Genomic DNA, 14,966 nt, shown 5'->3' on the forward strand with positions numbered 1-14,966 from the left:
AACTGTATTTCTTGGCTGGTTTGTGGTTCTGGAATCACAGAAACATGGCGACCGTGTCACATTGGCCGTCCTTGTTCTGTTGCAATGACTTGCTAAAGCTATTAATACGTACTCCTGCATACGACAATGTTCTTTTTTTCATTTTGAGTTCTCGGTTTTTTTTTTTATTTGTACAGTACAGTGATATGATTACCTACCACTAGTTCGTTGGTTGGTTGCCTACCCCCCATCTTATTCTTTGGTTTCAAAATAAGACGCATCTACTATATCCGCCCAAGGTAAATCAACGTTGCACATGAACAAGGAACATCATCATCGGCATCGAATTTCTTCAAAAAGGAGACTGTGTCCAGCGCCCTTTTACCGTGACTACGGCCAATCGTTCACCCTTCCAGGGCCAATGAAGTACAATGGACAACCAAGTGCTTTATGTCCATAGGTGAATGAATATTTCTTTTGGTGGACTCTACTTCATGGGAATGCGTTTTATGCAATGGAATGTCGCCTTTGATAAAAAGGGAGGATGTGGGTGTTGTTTTAAGGTTATCAATTCCGATTTTTTCTTGCTTTCTTCTAGTGACTTTAGCATATTTGATTCACCATCTCAGTAAACTGACCCTGCAAATCATCACGCCCATTCTCGACAGACCATGAATACACTCCAATTCATCATATGGCTGTACACCGTTACACTTAGCCTATGCACCGATCTCCAGAGAGACGTGACCCAGCTCCATGATACCATCGTCAGACTATCAAACGTTATTGCTCCTCCGTCATTGACATTACCCATTTCAAGGTACCTTGATACAAACTCAACCTCAGCCCTTAAACTTTAGACGACATGGTCTATTTTTCCATATAAACAAACAGCACGACAAACAGACTGTAACTGACGTTAGCAAATTTTTTCAAAATGTCCTCTCGAACCGCAATCCATTCTTCGGTGGAATCTTTAGCATGGTTTGCTTAAAATTTCATAGTCAAATTTACGGGCTTGCAGAGCTGATAAACACGCCCCTGGAGAGATTTCATCCAAATCAAATCTACTTGCACGTATTAAAAAATTGAGCATTCAAATGACTGCGACGATGAAAAAAAAAAACACCACTTACCCGAGCTTCTTTGTGTAAAACCGAATTGCGCTTTTGTTTGCTAAAAGTGATGGAACCCATATATAAGTCGTCACAGAGACGGCACTCACACGGATGATCCCATGCAATATATATATATATATATATATATACCTTTAAATACTGTCAGCATCACCTTTTCCATTCCCCAGTGATGCCCAATATCCACCAACAGTTGCATCAAATACTCTCCTAAACCTTGATTCCGAGCTTCCGGTACCAACTGTAGTTCGTAACTAAATTTTGACCACCACGTCAGACCATGCGTCAGATATCACAGCAGAAGGACAATTTGTAAACAATTAATGGAGACTCACCAGTAGGCTACGGCGGCCATCTTGTCATCATCCATTGTTTCTTCATAGGTCATTTGGAATAATAAGAATCCTTTCAGATCGGAAGGATCGGAAGCCGATCGAGCAATAAGATAGCGAGCTTCCGGCCCTCGCATTTCTTCTTTTTTTTGTTCGTCATGCCAGCCATCTTTAGAAGCAGCGTACCTGTCCCGGGTACTCAACCGTTACTCCCTTAGATCCACATTTAAAGCAAGCACCCAAATCTTACATGTGATACAAATTGGATTTCACCAGCTCAAAGCTCCAGGAGCGTAAATGACTCGGCAGTTGATCAATAGAATAGTAATCAATGACCAGATCCAGATCTCCTTTGTCACTGCCGTGAACGACATTTTAGCTTTGCGACTCGCATCGACTTATATTAGCGCTCCTACCTCTTAAAGGCTAAAGGTTGATCGAAAAAATTCACCAAGCATGGTTCCTGCCATTGGGCAAAAAGACAAAGGTGAGTTGTTTGTCAAGGATCTTTGGGCAATGACGATAGGGTACCTTGTTCACTCTAGCGACGCGGCAGTCGTTGTCCGAAACCTAAGTCCAAGATGAAATTTTGTCAAGTCACTTATCCAAGAACCCCGAGTGGCAAGTGCCTATGGTACCTGATGCGTAGGCATGCCATACAAAACCCAAGGTAATCGTTTGTCTACTCCTAACTTACTCGCCGATTTCGCCGTTGCCGAATTTTTTTTGACGTGCAACCAATTTTTTTATTTTATTTTGGCAAGTGGAGTTTTTTTTTTTTTTCATGCAATAAACAGGGCCGTTCACATGCTGGTAATTCTATGGACGACTGCATCCAAGCAACAAAGAATGTCCTTATGACATTGGCCAGTTTTTGCCAACCCAAATAAATAAATAAATAAAAAGACCTATTAACCGAGTTTATCTCCTTTTCACTCATTTTTATTTCCCCTGTCCGTTCTTGAACGTTGTTGACCCACACCATTCATCCATGGCCTCCATCATCATCAGCACTGACGGCGACCGTGTATGCTGCCAATCTCACCAGAAAGAAACGTGCGACGTATGCGACATGGACTGGTCTCACCATAACGATTTGGCCGCTACGCTCAAAAACACGCCAGAACTAACACCCACCGATAACACGCAGTGTACCATTACGCCACAGATTGCCCGTCTCAAAGAGAGAGGAAACAAGCAATTTGAAACCCATCACTACGCCGAATCCGTCCAACTCTATACTCAAGCAATTCAGTTGTCATTCTCTCGTCCACTCTGGCAACCGTTTGCGTTCCAAGTTGTACGCGAAGAACTCACTGCTCTTCTCAGTCATCGATCGGCCGCGTATTTTGCCGATCAGAACTATATTGCAGCCTATATAGATGGTGAGATGGTGACGCGTTTAAAACGAGATTGGAGCACAGGTTGGCTTCGAAAGGCAAAAGCCTTGTTTGCCTTACAACGCACCAAGGAAGCCGAAACCGCGGCATCCATGGGCCTACGATTCGCTCCTAAAAGCGACGAATTGTCAACCTTGCTATCCGATATTCAAAAAACACTGTAGCCATGCGATGGAAAATTCGCTTTTTTTTTCGTTTATTATTCACACTATCATCGTATTATGTACACAAGAAGAGAAAAATACAATATCGGATGAAGATGCTTATTTATCTTCAACCACGCGTCCCTCTTCATAAAAAAAAAAAAAAAAAAAAAAAAATAGCGATGAGTGAGTATACATGTTTGATCAATTCAAGTTGTATAGTTTGTGATGCGTTTTACCTTTGTCGATTTCAAGAGGACTACCAGTCAATTGTTCGTAATTATCGCTGGCCTTTTGAGCGCTCTTGGCGCGCTGTTCGGGGGAGCGATCCTGACGATGGCTGGCTGCGACCTCTCCTTGGATTAGGCGTGTAACGTCCTTATCAGCATTAGGCTCGTCCATGCTGAAAGCAGGCGCATCACCAAACATCTTGGACTCATCATATTCGTGGCTGTTTTCCGTTGCTTCAGTGGATTCTCTCAAGTCATAACGATGACCAGGATTTTCTCCTGAAATTTTTTGGATAAATGTTATTTTCACTCTTTTTTCATGCAATCCTTTTCTCCAGTACATACCGCCTGCATTGGGATCGGGACGATATGGAGCGTCCTCTAGCGTTGAATAAGGAATAAATAAATGCACATGATAGTATTTTTTCTGCAAAGCTATGCTTCATTACCGTCATAACCGCCTGAGGCGTAAGGATCATTTCTTCTGGTGACAAAGTCGTTGGACTGATATTCGCTCATGACAATAAGAAGGGAGTGGGTTCAGTTATATTCGGGTTTGACATTGGTGTCCCTCTTATCGGCACACTTTTTATATCCGCCATTGAGTCCCATCGATGTCAAAATGAAGTCAGCAAAAATAAGAAACAAGCACATTGTCAAGATGAAATCAGAAAGCGAAATGTGCCAAATGACATGAATACAATTTTCACACTCACACAAAATCTCCGCCCAGGTGCTTTTATGCACCCAAGGGGTAAACAAAAAGGAGAAAGAAAAATGTCCCATCATGACCACATTTCATCACACCTGTTTCTTTCTGGTTTTTCCACCCATAGTATTCTCTGTATTTTTATTTTGAATCTTTTTTACGGTTGGCCGTTGACATGCGTCATTTTTATTTATTTTCTCAAGATAGGTTGCTGATGTTTCAAAGCTTCTTCCTGCAATTTCATGACTTCCCCCATGCGACTCTCTAAAGAGACAGAGGCCTTGTCGATCCATTGTAATGATGACAAATGCGAATTTAAAATCTTGACAATTTGCCCCACCTACAAGAATTTGATACAGTTTCTCTTTAGTCCACTGCGTGCTGCATGTTTCATTATTTTTTTTAGATCCCGGGGCCTTACCACATCGGCGTCATCATGCTGGTTAGAGTTCACCTGCGACTTTGTGCTCATGCCGTTGATTTCGTCAATCATGATGGTCAGATTTCGATTGACATCATCCAACTGATTGTTCAAATTCTCAGCGAGACCATACGCTCTTTCTCGTTGAACATCCGCAGGCTGAACCGCTTGTTGCAAATTGCTCTCCTCAAACACGGTCTTGATTTGCTGTTCGTAGGCATCAAGGATGTTGCTGAGCTCTTCCTGCTGAGTTCCGACATATTCCAGGTTTTGATCGATTTCCTGCTGAAATTTCTCGATTTCTTCTGTGCTAGTATGTAATTGTGAAATCTGTTGATCCCCCAAATTATGCAGTCCAAAAAGGTCAGCTAAATGATCTGGGTTGTTTCAACCTCCGTCTTTGAACCTTACCTGTTCTCCATTTTTAATGAGTTGACGATCCCATTGCGCCACTTGTGATGCTTGTTTATGAAATTCATCGGTTTTCTTGGTCAATTCTTTGGTCCATACGTTTAACAGATCCTCCATCGATTTGTTCTTCAAGGAAGCGGGTATAGATACGGGAGCATTGGCACTGGCGTTCGTGGATGCCGTAGGGGCCGTGGTCAGCGTAGGACCCGACAATCCTAATGTACTTGTACCGAGTCCACCAAATGAAGTGGTGGGGTTGTTCGTCGTTGTTGCTCCACTCGCTGAAAAGAAGTTCAATGTTTAGGCAAAAAATTAAATTAGGCCAGCCTTGTCCATGTACACTACTTACACGAACTGCCGCCGAAATTAAACCCACTGAATGTGGATCCTGATCCAGATGTAGCTGACTGTGTGCCACCAAACTGAAACCCTCCCGCTGTCGAACCTCTGGACGCAGCAGTTGTTGCAGTATTTCCGAAAAGCGATGAACCGGCTGTAACAAGAGAAAAAAAAAGAGAGAATTTCCGTATCAGCATCATGAGCACGGAATGATCCATATGGACAAAAATCCAGCTTTGTCCCCGATTGGTTTCCAATTGCGGTTTTGTGTGAAATCATTATAAGTTTACCTGGTGCTGCGCTTGCTGTGAGCGAGGAACCGAATGCGTTGGAGGCTGATGCACTTGTAGCAGCACCAAAGCTGAAGCTTGGAGCTGATGACACGGTGGAGGCAGTAGCCCCGGTGCCAAAGCTAAAACCAGAGGCCGGTTGAGATGTGACGGTGGCATTCGAACCTGTAGCTCCTTGAGTGGGTGCACCAAAGCTAAAGCTTGGTGCGGATGGGATGGAGGTAGAGCTGGTATTGGCAGCGGTGGAAGAGGTACCGAAGCTGAATGAAGGAGCGGCACTGGCACTGGAGGTATTCCCGCCGAAACTAAAGGTCGATCCCGAGACGGGCGGTTGACTTGCGGCGGTCGATCCAAGGGGAGTAGTGGTTGAAGTGGGGGTGCCAAAGCTGAAAGCTGGTGTGGACGTGGGTGCAGCGGTGGAGGTGGTGGCTGATCCAATTGTATTGCTGTTGGCACCAAAGGTAAATGGCGCGGAAGCCGGTGTCGTGGATGTTGGAGCACCGAATGCACTCGTTGTTGCGGATGCGCTTGAAGGAGTAGTTGACGCACCAAACGTAAAAGCTGACGATGGCGGTTGCGACTGCGACACGGTGTTGGCGGAAGGATTGCCAAAGGCTGTACCAAAGGCACTTCCTGCAGGAGCCGGGGTAGTGGTGGTGGCAGCACCGCCCAAGCCAAATGTCGGCGCGGCAGGTGTGGCGGCATTGTTACCGAATGCGAATCCGGTGGTAGCTGGTGCTGAGGTAGCAGCAGGAGCGCCAAATGGTGTATTGGTATTGGTGTCTAATCCGTTCATGCCATTAGCTACCCTGTGAACTGCAAAATATCGCGTCGCACAAGAAAAAAGAAGAGAAAAAAGATAGTTTACTTGATTGTCCAAACCCGCCAAATCCACCCGTCGTGGTATTTGTATTCGAAGCGCCAAAATTAAAAGCTAAGAGACAAGATTAATATTAGCGTAATGAGTCAAGTCGATCCATTAGGTAGTCCTTTTACCCATTATGTATACGAGACAAACGGTGAAAATGGGTTCAGGCCGACATTTCCTTCAGGCAAAAAGCCGTCGCCTATCTCAAAATTTGACTTCTGTCAAAAAGCAAGTCATGGCGTGACTTTTGTTAGAACTGTCATTTTTCAGAATCACAAAATGAGGGGGTTTTCTCTAATTACTTTTGCAAGTTATCTGAACCAATGAAACTGGATCAACGAACCTGGACAATAAGTGCGTACTATAGCGTAGTATAAGAGGCATTTGCAGTCATTTGTCTTGGTGACGACTAGTTAAAAAAAAAGGCATCTAAACTGTATGGTTAAAACGCATTATCTCGCAGCCTTTATAATTATTGACGTATAATTAGAGAAGAAATTAGAGGAGAGTCACTGAATGATATACAGTTAATGAGAGTGTGAACGACAGTGGATCCATGGTTGCAGTGAGAAACTAGGAAGGTGAGGGACATGCGGTGCCCAAAAAAAAAGTTGTCGCATGTGATTGGTTCCCGGAAGCGGGAGATTCGTTTAGTGTGAGGGGGTGGGGTGCCAACGCGGCAATTTTTCTCTTTTTTGGATAGGTAACTTTGGTCCTGGCGCCTGTCGTGCCGGTGATGATGAATTGGTCCGTCGCAACAGCACGGCAGTTTTGTTTTGCATGACGGTATTTTTAATGATATTCAAGGATAGGCTGGTATGAAAAATGAAGAACGTATAATATCAAATTTTACGCCATCTAAAATAGACAAGAGAAAGACTCGGGGATAACGTAACTAAATAACAGGATGTAATGCTAATGTTTTTTTTTCTTTTTTTTGTTTTGTTTTTTTCGCGCAGTCGAAATATTTACAAGAGTAGGGCTTCAATTGCCATCATTTGGCGCGCACTGAATGGCTTCTTTCTCAAGGTTTTCTTATCTATTTGAGAGAAAAAAGAAAAAGGGTCAGATTATTTGGTTTTGACAAGGATATTAGAAATACAAGAAATGATGAGTAGAGGGATGAATTACCGATGGCCGTTTTTTTCCTGGAACAAACGCATTTTTGATGAACTTTACTGCTGAGTCGTTGTTCGCGACACCGTTCGCACTGACTGACAGGTCTTCCTTTAGGTCGAATGGGTAAGAGTTGTCTATCTTTATGTGTGCATTGTGAAGAACGGTGACCCTGCATATGGAAAATTAAAGCCATGAAATTTTTCATTTGATAAAAATGACATGATCTGTCAATAACTTGGATTGTGACAAGTATCCGGGTTCTTTCTTTTTTCTTTTTTGTTTCTGCCTACTGACCTTGATACATGCTATGAGAGGAAGTGGATGAAAACACACAATGAAAGGAAGCAGTCAAAAAAATGAGTCTTTTAGGAAATGGATCATAAGGATGACGATGACCATTCAGTCTTTTTAACTTACTGATACACGCATATTTAACATTATCAATGATGATCATATTGATGGAACAAGAAGAGAGAAGGGGAAAAAATGGGTCAAGTTAAAAAAAAAAAAATTGAATGATCATGAAATGGGAACTTCCAAACTTAAAAAAAAAAATCTCAAAATTTAAAGTTCTGTTGATGGGCGTTACAACTCAAGTTGTCTTTTTTTATTATTATTATTATTTTTCTTACCCCTTTCCGACGGTATCCGTTTTTATTGGGGGGGGGGGGGAATATACATGTGTGTGATGATGATAATGATGATGTGTTGTGTATTTGGAAAAAAGAAAAAAGGAACAAAAAATAGCGCATCGCGGGCTTTTTTTTTTCTGCTCGATCCATATTTCAAACATTTTGTCTATCTTGATTGATTTCCTTTATTGACCGTAAACAGCGCGATTTTCCCGCTCAAAAAAGCGGCAGTTTTGCGATTTGCTCCAATGAACGGATTGAGAAGGGGATGTCCACTGTCGATGCACCAAGTCATGTCATCGTTTGTTTACCATACACAGAACCAATGATCGAATGTGTTCGGAACGCAGCCTCCGCGATCTATCAAAAAGAAAAAGGGGGGTTTTGTGATTTGTATGGGCCAAAGGGAAAAAAAAGGGCAAAACCGTTCAAAGTAAACAAAATATTTGCCTCTGGTAACCCAACGCTCTCTCATGTATTCGGAATGCTCATTTTAGGTAAAGAGGGGTTTTTTTTTGTGAGGCGTTGTGATCTTCTCAGCTCGTTATTCGTTATTCGCTGTCGCCGTTTGATTTTTTACACCTTTTTCGCCCGAAAGTAAAAAAAAAAAAAAAAAAAAAAAACCATTGCATCGTTCACGTGGAGCGCAATTTTTTTTTTTGATTTTCTTCTTGTCTGCAAAGCCTAGAAAAAAAGCAAGGCGGAAAACAGATAAAATGGTGGCGTAACAACAAGGAGTCAAAAAGTAAGAAAACAGATCATTTTTCGCTTTTGATTGTCCAACACCTCTTCCGCTCCCTCTTCGTTCAGTGGAAAAGAAGGTCATGCGCGTTTGGATAAAAGGTTTAAGACGACTGTGAGTCACTTCAAGTGAAAAAAAAAGACATGTTCAATGTGGGGTAGGTTTGAATAGTTGGGATTGTCAGCGTTTTTTGAAAATGGAGAACGTTGGAAGGGGGTGAATCCCCATCCGTAAACAAAGAAAATAGGGAAGGGATCCAAAGAGATTGCATTGTAGTACAAATATAAACCAAATTATGAATCCTATCGTGGTTGCCGTTTTATATTTCATGACGTTGAGCGATCGTATTAGTACGTCTTTGTAACCTAAAGGTCTTTGGGCACTGACCTCGTCAGCATTTTTGTTGCAGCCAACCTTTTTGGTGCGGTTGCTTTTTTTTTTTTTTTTTTTTGCAAAATCTTTTTTTCTTTTTGCGTCTCCTCATTATTGTACCGTACATCCCTTTTCCTTTCTGTTGTTTATCTTTATTGTTCAATTCATTTTTCATTACTTTTCTTCTTTTTGGTTTCTATTGGTTGCATCTTTTCTTCTATTTTTTTAACACGCTTATAGATTATACCGTACAATACATATTACATTATTACATACATTTCATATAACGAATTAGTTTTTATATGCCCTATTCACGCCTTTCTCACCTAGACAACTGTCTCCAAGCCGACGAAATTATCGACTTGGACGCATTCGAACAAGATGAACGTTGTACACCTACTCCCGCCATGGATCGCCAACCTCATAACTATCGCATTTCGTTTCGCAGCATTGACGACGACGAACTTCTCCGATTAACACGTACCTTGATCACGCCCATGCCACCATCCGTCACGGAGGAAGATCCCAGTGGTTTTCACTACGCTTCACGGCAACGTCAAAGAAGATACTCTCCTGAGACCGTTTCATCAACTGCAAAAGACAGAAGCGAAAGCGTCATGTTATTCAAGAAAATTAATGATGGTACCTGCAAAGCGCTTTCAAATCCAACCGGATCATTAAAGTTCATGGCCATATTTACTTTCTTTTTTTTTTCTCTACTACTGTTTATAGGCGATGAAGAAACCGTGATCGACCTTGTCTCCAGCGATTTGCATGATTTTATTGATCCCGCTGTCTTCAATGCTGCCTTGTCACGTCCTTCTAGCAGAGTCCCCACCCGTCATGATATTCATCGTCGATCACCTCTACGACATCCAAAAAGGGACATTCTGTAAGTTCCTTTTTGCATGAAGCAAGATGCGCTCCACTACTCATATTTTACTGACACACGCACACATACGATTCTCCTCCTCCCCCCCCCAAAAAAAAAATCCTGGCTCTCTATCTTTATCTTTTCTTCTCCTTTCTCTCGTGCAAATTTTCAATCGATATATCCAGTCAACCCATCCCTATTCTTCAGTTACCGTCCGATAAGAAGAGAACAGATCAGCTTACCGCATCATTGACCGAATCATCTTCGTCCGCAGATGCTACTGCACCCCGCCCCACACCGTCTTTCAGTGGACGTAAATTTTCATTAGATGCATCCCTTTCTTCTGCGGCTGCTGCAGACAATATGACTCTCCGCAGGAGCTCCGTGGCCGATCCCACCTCCATTGCAGCTCAAAACCAGTCCGTCCAAAAAACACGTCAACTACTTGACATTGTCGAAGCCTCCTACCAATCTGGAACAACCACTCACCGCCACCACCACAATACCACCACCACCTCTCCTTCCGCCACGCTTCTTCGTAGACAACGCTCCTATACCACCAATGAAAAACCGCGTTCCACCACCACTTCCCGTCCCTCTCCTTTACCCGCATCCTCCCCGGTCGCTAAGGCTGCTAAACGGCAAAGTCTTGATGTGGACGCACTGATATCCTTACGACGAGATAGCGATGCCCTTTTAGAGCGCCGCTACTCCCTCCTCAAAGTCCGAACAAATCGCTTACTGAACTCCCATCGTGATCATGCTGCTGGTTCGCCACCTGCCGATGATCCGTTGTGTTCATCCTCCTCTTCTTCCTCTTGCTCCCCAAAACCGTTCCATACAGACCATACTGTTGCGCCCATGCCCAACACAAATCGTGAATCCAACGCATCCTACAGCCTCCGTGAGCGTATACGGTATTCCATGGCTCAGCAGGATGAACCTTTCCGTTTACGGGATCGAACCCACTCGATGCCCGAACATCAACGTCAGGACACCGAGACACTGTCAGCTGCGGAATCGACGGCGCGAAGGATGCGAGCGGTGTCAATGCCTTACCGTGATGATGGTTCGCGAGGTCAACGAGGAGTAACAACAGATCGTCGAAGTTCCGCCCTTTTGTATGACACTCTCACCCAAGCAAAAACCCCAAATCCCATTGGATCGCCAAGAGGTCGACTACCACCACGTCATGATAGCCATCGCTCGTTAGCTTCTTATGCAAGTGATAAATCCTCTGCACAGGACGATGCTCTATCGTCCAGTTTATCACCCCGATTGTTGGCAAAAAAGCTCGTTCCGCTTGAAGAGACAAAGTATTGTACAACGGTCACGGGCCGGTTTCCTTTGGCCAGAGAAAATTCAAAGGAAAGACATCTTAGTCGACCTACCCTCTCGCATCAATCGTCCCACACTTCCTCCTCCGCGTCTACGACGCTTTCGTTCCTTTCCGACAACTCGAGCGTGGAGTCAGCTCCTTCTTTTCCCAGTAGCGATGATCCGCTTCACTCTCCACCTCACACCTCCACTGCCTTTGACACATTTCCTCTGCCAACCTCCACCAAGCTCAAATATTGGCGACCATTTGATTCCAAAAATGAGCCGACGACTCAACGAGATTCGCATCTGGAGCATTCACGAGCAAGAACCATGGGGTATGATCCTGCTGCACATGAAGAATCTCCTCGATCGTCGATGCGGGATTCACGAAGACGAGACGATATGCATCGATCGGCCGTCATCGATAGGGAGAACCATCTCGAGGCTGCATACTACTACAAATCCCGCATGCGGTCCATGACCGTGGACCAGCATTCCAAGGTAAACCATTTTCTTTGTACCTGGTTTTCTGGGGATTCACTCATCTCAAAAACTGCCTTTTATTTTCACAGCTTAATCCGCATTTGCGTGTCAGTGATGATAATGATGACGATAAAGACAGGAGTGCCCCCTCGGTTCCCACCACGCAGTCAGTCACAAAATCGGCCAAACAAGTGCTAGCCACCATTCGTCAGCGTCGACGAAGCGCTCTTATACAGTCCGAAGTCCCGGTCACTTCCACCGCGAATCGAGTTACCGATACCACGTTGATCAAAACGCGACGCAAGACACTCAGTGGCGAAGAACTTCGACCCTCCACGCTTGTTCAGAGCATGGGCCATACTACAACAAAACCGACTTCTGTTCGCTATTCCTCCCTTCGTCATGAACCAGCAGAGCACCGTTACTACGACCCAGCCAAACGGGTGAATCGAACTCTCTCTTCTTCTGTGCAGTCCCTCAAAGATGAGTCGCCCCAGCGAAAAAACCATACATATACCATCCCGCAATCCAGCCTTAGTAAGTATATGTGCTGTGAAGGATTTCCTTGTCTAGAGTCTTTTGCTCATATCACCTTGAAATTTTCTCTGTAGATCGATACTCGTCACGTCTACCCTCGGATAAATCGCGAATCGCTTTTAATGTTCCATCCAAACTCCCTCAGAGGTCGTCCATGTTCCTTCCCCCTGTTTCTCATCGCCATCCTGCATCGTAAACTCCTATCTCATCCAGCTATAACCCCTTATTTTTCGCTTTTTCATCATGTATTATATCTTCTTTGATTTATTGTCAAGTAAATAGCTTTCTATTGTTATGGTCGCGTTTTTTGAAGGTTCACTTTAAATTCCGTAAATCAGTCTAATTTTTCATCCACACCATCATCGTCCGTCCTTGTTAGATTGCAAATACAGAGCCATGCGTTAGGAATGATAATAATGTGCGCGCCGTGTCAAGAACGAAAAAAAATGGATCGAGTGTCATAAACGGACGCGCATTATTGACACAGATAAGCAAGGCCAGTGCGCTCATATACCTACCATTATTAAAATGTTTGGGAGTTATGCGCGCTAATTTTCAGTCGCAAGGCAGTCACATTGGGTTTTTGCTACATTTGTCGGCTTTGATTGGGTAATTTTTGAAAAACAAATATATATGATTGATTGCAACGAAACCAGACAGCTGTTGATCGGCCCGACCTTTGCGCTCGAATTTATAACATGAAGCGTAAAGCTCTGATGGAAGATCTAAAGAAGAACCATGTTTGGGAAGAGTCGTTACCCATGTACACACGGCGGAGTTTTAGAAGCGAGGCTTACTGCATCTTCATTTGCTTTTGGTGTTACTCCGGAGGATAAGCCGAGAACATTTGATGACTATGATCGTATCGTGTGTGCCGAACTTCCGGACAGAGAGAGATTCCTGATCTCTGCGACACCGTCAGCAGATGTATGATGCACGGTCCGTGTGGAACAACGCATCCGAGGTCTCCCTGCATGGAAAACGGCTCATGTAAAAAGCGTTACCCGCGCTCCTTCAATGAAGCTACTATCGGAAATCACAGTGGTTACCCGTTATACCGTCGTCGCAACAATGGTGATTTTGTGGTCATGAACCATGTCCAGCTGGACAATAGATGAGTTGTTCACCACAATCGTACCTCTGTGCAAGATATAACGCTCACATTAACGTCGAAATCTGTACTTCTCTGGAAAGCGTCAAATATCTGTACATACACAAAGGCCACGATCGTGCTGCAGCAGCAATGAATCATGCCGACAAGGACAGAAAATGTCAGGCTCCTGACCCGTTTGCGCTTTGGATGCAGTTCCGCCAGCATTTGGCAGAAGACTATATCCATTTTTGGAGCAATCAAAATCAAGACAATGATCATCAATAAATCGTGTACGATCGCGCTTTGCTGGACATTGAAGAGCATCTGAACCGCCAATCGAGTTCACTGCTGAATTACGATCGCTTTGTTCTTCCTGATCGCCAAGAAATTGGCAGAAGCATACTTCGCCGTCAGCCCAGACTGGTAAGAGAACAATTTGATCTCATCGCAAACGCTGCCAATGTTCCCCAAACACACGAGGGCCTAAACCGTGATCAACATGCCGTATACGACGCAATTCTCCAGAGTGTCACGCATGGAAACAACGAATCAGCCCGATTGTTCTTTGTTGATGGTTCTGGTGGCGTCTTTACCCTTATGTTGTTGTTTTTATTATTCCTTTATATCTTACTGTTTGTATTTTGTCTTATGCTCCTTTGCTTTCGTCCTTTGCTTTCATCTTTTATCTTTACAGTCTTTATCTTCAGTTTTTATTTTGGACTTTTTCCTGACAAAGAGTGAATTCATTGTTCTTTGGAGCTCTATTTTTGAAGCCTTTTCTTTTTCGCTTTTATATTTAAAGCTTTTATTTTTAGGTCCTTTCTTCTTTTTGTCTTCGTTTTTCTCTAACTTCGGTTCACCTAAGAAGCCCTGGTACTATTTTATTTCATCAAGTTCCTAGCTGCGTCCATCGCCACGACTATGGCTTTCCCGTGTAGCTGACTCGGTTAAATCGACCATCACAATCAGAAGGTACCATCAAATGGTTTTTTATCAGTTCTTCAACAAGGAAAAACACCTGTTCTTTTTCCTATTCTTCCTTAGCTTTTGGTTTTCTCTCCGGTTTCTTTTTCGCCTGGCAAGTCATCCATCCCTCCAAATCTTTCGACTTTGTTTCGCGCATCAAATGTTGCCAATCCGGTTTTTGTCGTCAAAAGGGCCTCGTCGGTGGTGTGGCTCTCTTTTTCATCGGCAACGCTTACGCGTCCTCCTCAGCTTGGCTTCACCTGGATTACTTCCCGTGGTGTTGTCTTTGATCTTCTTCCCGACCATTTTATTTTTGTAGTTTGTAGTATGTGCTTTGTATTTTATTCGATAGACTTCTTGCAGTCTTTTCCTCCTTTTTTTTCCCACAGGGTTTTTAGGGGTTTTTACAGACGCACCTATTGTTTTACTTTTTTATATATTTGTATCGTTCCTTTTTTTTTCGGCCGGGAAGCTCTGGATATCTGCTGCCTCACATAACAAAGGTAAAATATCTTGACGCCATTTGAATCAATCAAAGAGCGTCCTAACTCATTTTTTTAATACCCAACA

At 43.6% G+C, this 14,966-nt stretch overlaps 6 protein-coding genes across 6 annotated transcripts; 2 read left to right on the top strand and 4 right to left on the bottom strand.

Annotated features, from left to right (window-relative positions):
* Window positions 1-776: 776 nt before the first annotated feature.
* BYT42DRAFT_566066 (acyl-CoA N-acyltransferase) lies at window positions 777-2,106 on the bottom strand. The gene is made up of 7 exons (XM_051567919.1): window positions 1,979-2,106; window positions 1,864-1,910; window positions 1,698-1,805; window positions 1,451-1,633; window positions 1,248-1,369; window positions 1,116-1,155; window positions 777-1,046 (listed from the first exon to the last, which is right to left on the bottom strand). Coding segments are annotated over exons 3-7 (438 nt in total). The 5' UTR covers window positions 1,700-1,805; window positions 1,864-1,910; window positions 1,979-2,106; the 3' UTR covers window positions 777-955.
* Window positions 2,107-2,195: 89 nt separating this feature from the next.
* Window positions 2,196-3,102, top strand: BYT42DRAFT_300813 (uncharacterized protein). The gene has a single exon (XM_051562914.1). The coding sequence runs from the start codon at window positions 2,439-2,441 to the stop codon at window positions 3,009-3,011; it is 573 nt and encodes a 190-aa protein (XP_051424591.1). The 5' UTR covers window positions 2,196-2,438; the 3' UTR covers window positions 3,012-3,102.
* Window positions 3,061-3,904, bottom strand: BYT42DRAFT_300883 (uncharacterized protein). The gene is made up of 4 exons (XM_051562916.1): window positions 3,670-3,904; window positions 3,566-3,601; window positions 3,230-3,499; window positions 3,061-3,136 (listed from the first exon to the last, which is right to left on the bottom strand). The coding sequence occupies exons 1-4, from the start codon at window positions 3,737-3,739 to the stop codon at window positions 3,111-3,113; spliced, it is 402 nt and encodes a 133-aa protein (XP_051424592.1). The 5' UTR covers window positions 3,740-3,904; the 3' UTR covers window positions 3,061-3,110.
* A 195-nt stretch (window positions 3,905-4,099) lies between these two features.
* BYT42DRAFT_300906 (Nsp1-like C-terminal region-domain-containing protein) lies at window positions 4,100-6,862 on the bottom strand. The gene is made up of 8 exons (XM_051562917.1): window positions 6,602-6,862; window positions 6,387-6,473; window positions 6,259-6,324; window positions 5,391-6,173; window positions 5,111-5,254; window positions 4,762-5,042; window positions 4,351-4,680; window positions 4,100-4,269 (listed from the first exon to the last, which is right to left on the bottom strand). The coding sequence occupies exons 2-8, from the start codon at window positions 6,388-6,390 to the stop codon at window positions 4,120-4,122; spliced, it is 1,758 nt and encodes a 585-aa protein (XP_051424593.1). The 5' UTR covers window positions 6,391-6,473; window positions 6,602-6,862; the 3' UTR covers window positions 4,100-4,119.
* Window positions 6,863-6,889: 27 nt separating this feature from the next.
* BYT42DRAFT_566071 (copper fist DNA binding domain-containing protein) lies at window positions 6,890-8,041 on the bottom strand. The gene is made up of 5 exons (XM_051567920.1): window positions 8,010-8,041; window positions 7,795-7,949; window positions 7,672-7,682; window positions 7,390-7,546; window positions 6,890-7,297 (listed from the first exon to the last, which is right to left on the bottom strand). Exons 2-5 carry the CDS (start codon window positions 7,829-7,831, stop codon window positions 7,227-7,229), a joined length of 276 nt encoding a protein of 91 aa, XP_051424594.1. The 5' UTR covers window positions 7,832-7,949; window positions 8,010-8,041; the 3' UTR covers window positions 6,890-7,226.
* A 1,142-nt stretch (window positions 8,042-9,183) lies between these two features.
* BYT42DRAFT_566080 (uncharacterized protein) lies at window positions 9,184-12,850 on the top strand. The gene is made up of 5 exons (XM_051567921.1): window positions 9,184-9,765; window positions 9,856-10,015; window positions 10,183-11,818; window positions 11,890-12,337; window positions 12,412-12,850. Exons 1-5 carry the CDS (start codon window positions 9,426-9,428, stop codon window positions 12,531-12,533), a joined length of 2,706 nt encoding a protein of 901 aa, XP_051424595.1. The 5' UTR covers window positions 9,184-9,425; the 3' UTR covers window positions 12,534-12,850.
* Window positions 12,851-14,966: the final 2,116 nt, after the last annotated feature.

The sequence above is a fragment of the Radiomyces spectabilis genome, assembly GCF_025331425.1.
Source record: "Radiomyces spectabilis strain NRRL 2753 chromosome Unknown BYT42scaffold_5, whole genome shotgun sequence".
NCBI lineage: Eukaryota > Fungi > Mucoromycota > Mucoromycetes > Mucorales > Radiomycetaceae > Radiomyces > Radiomyces spectabilis.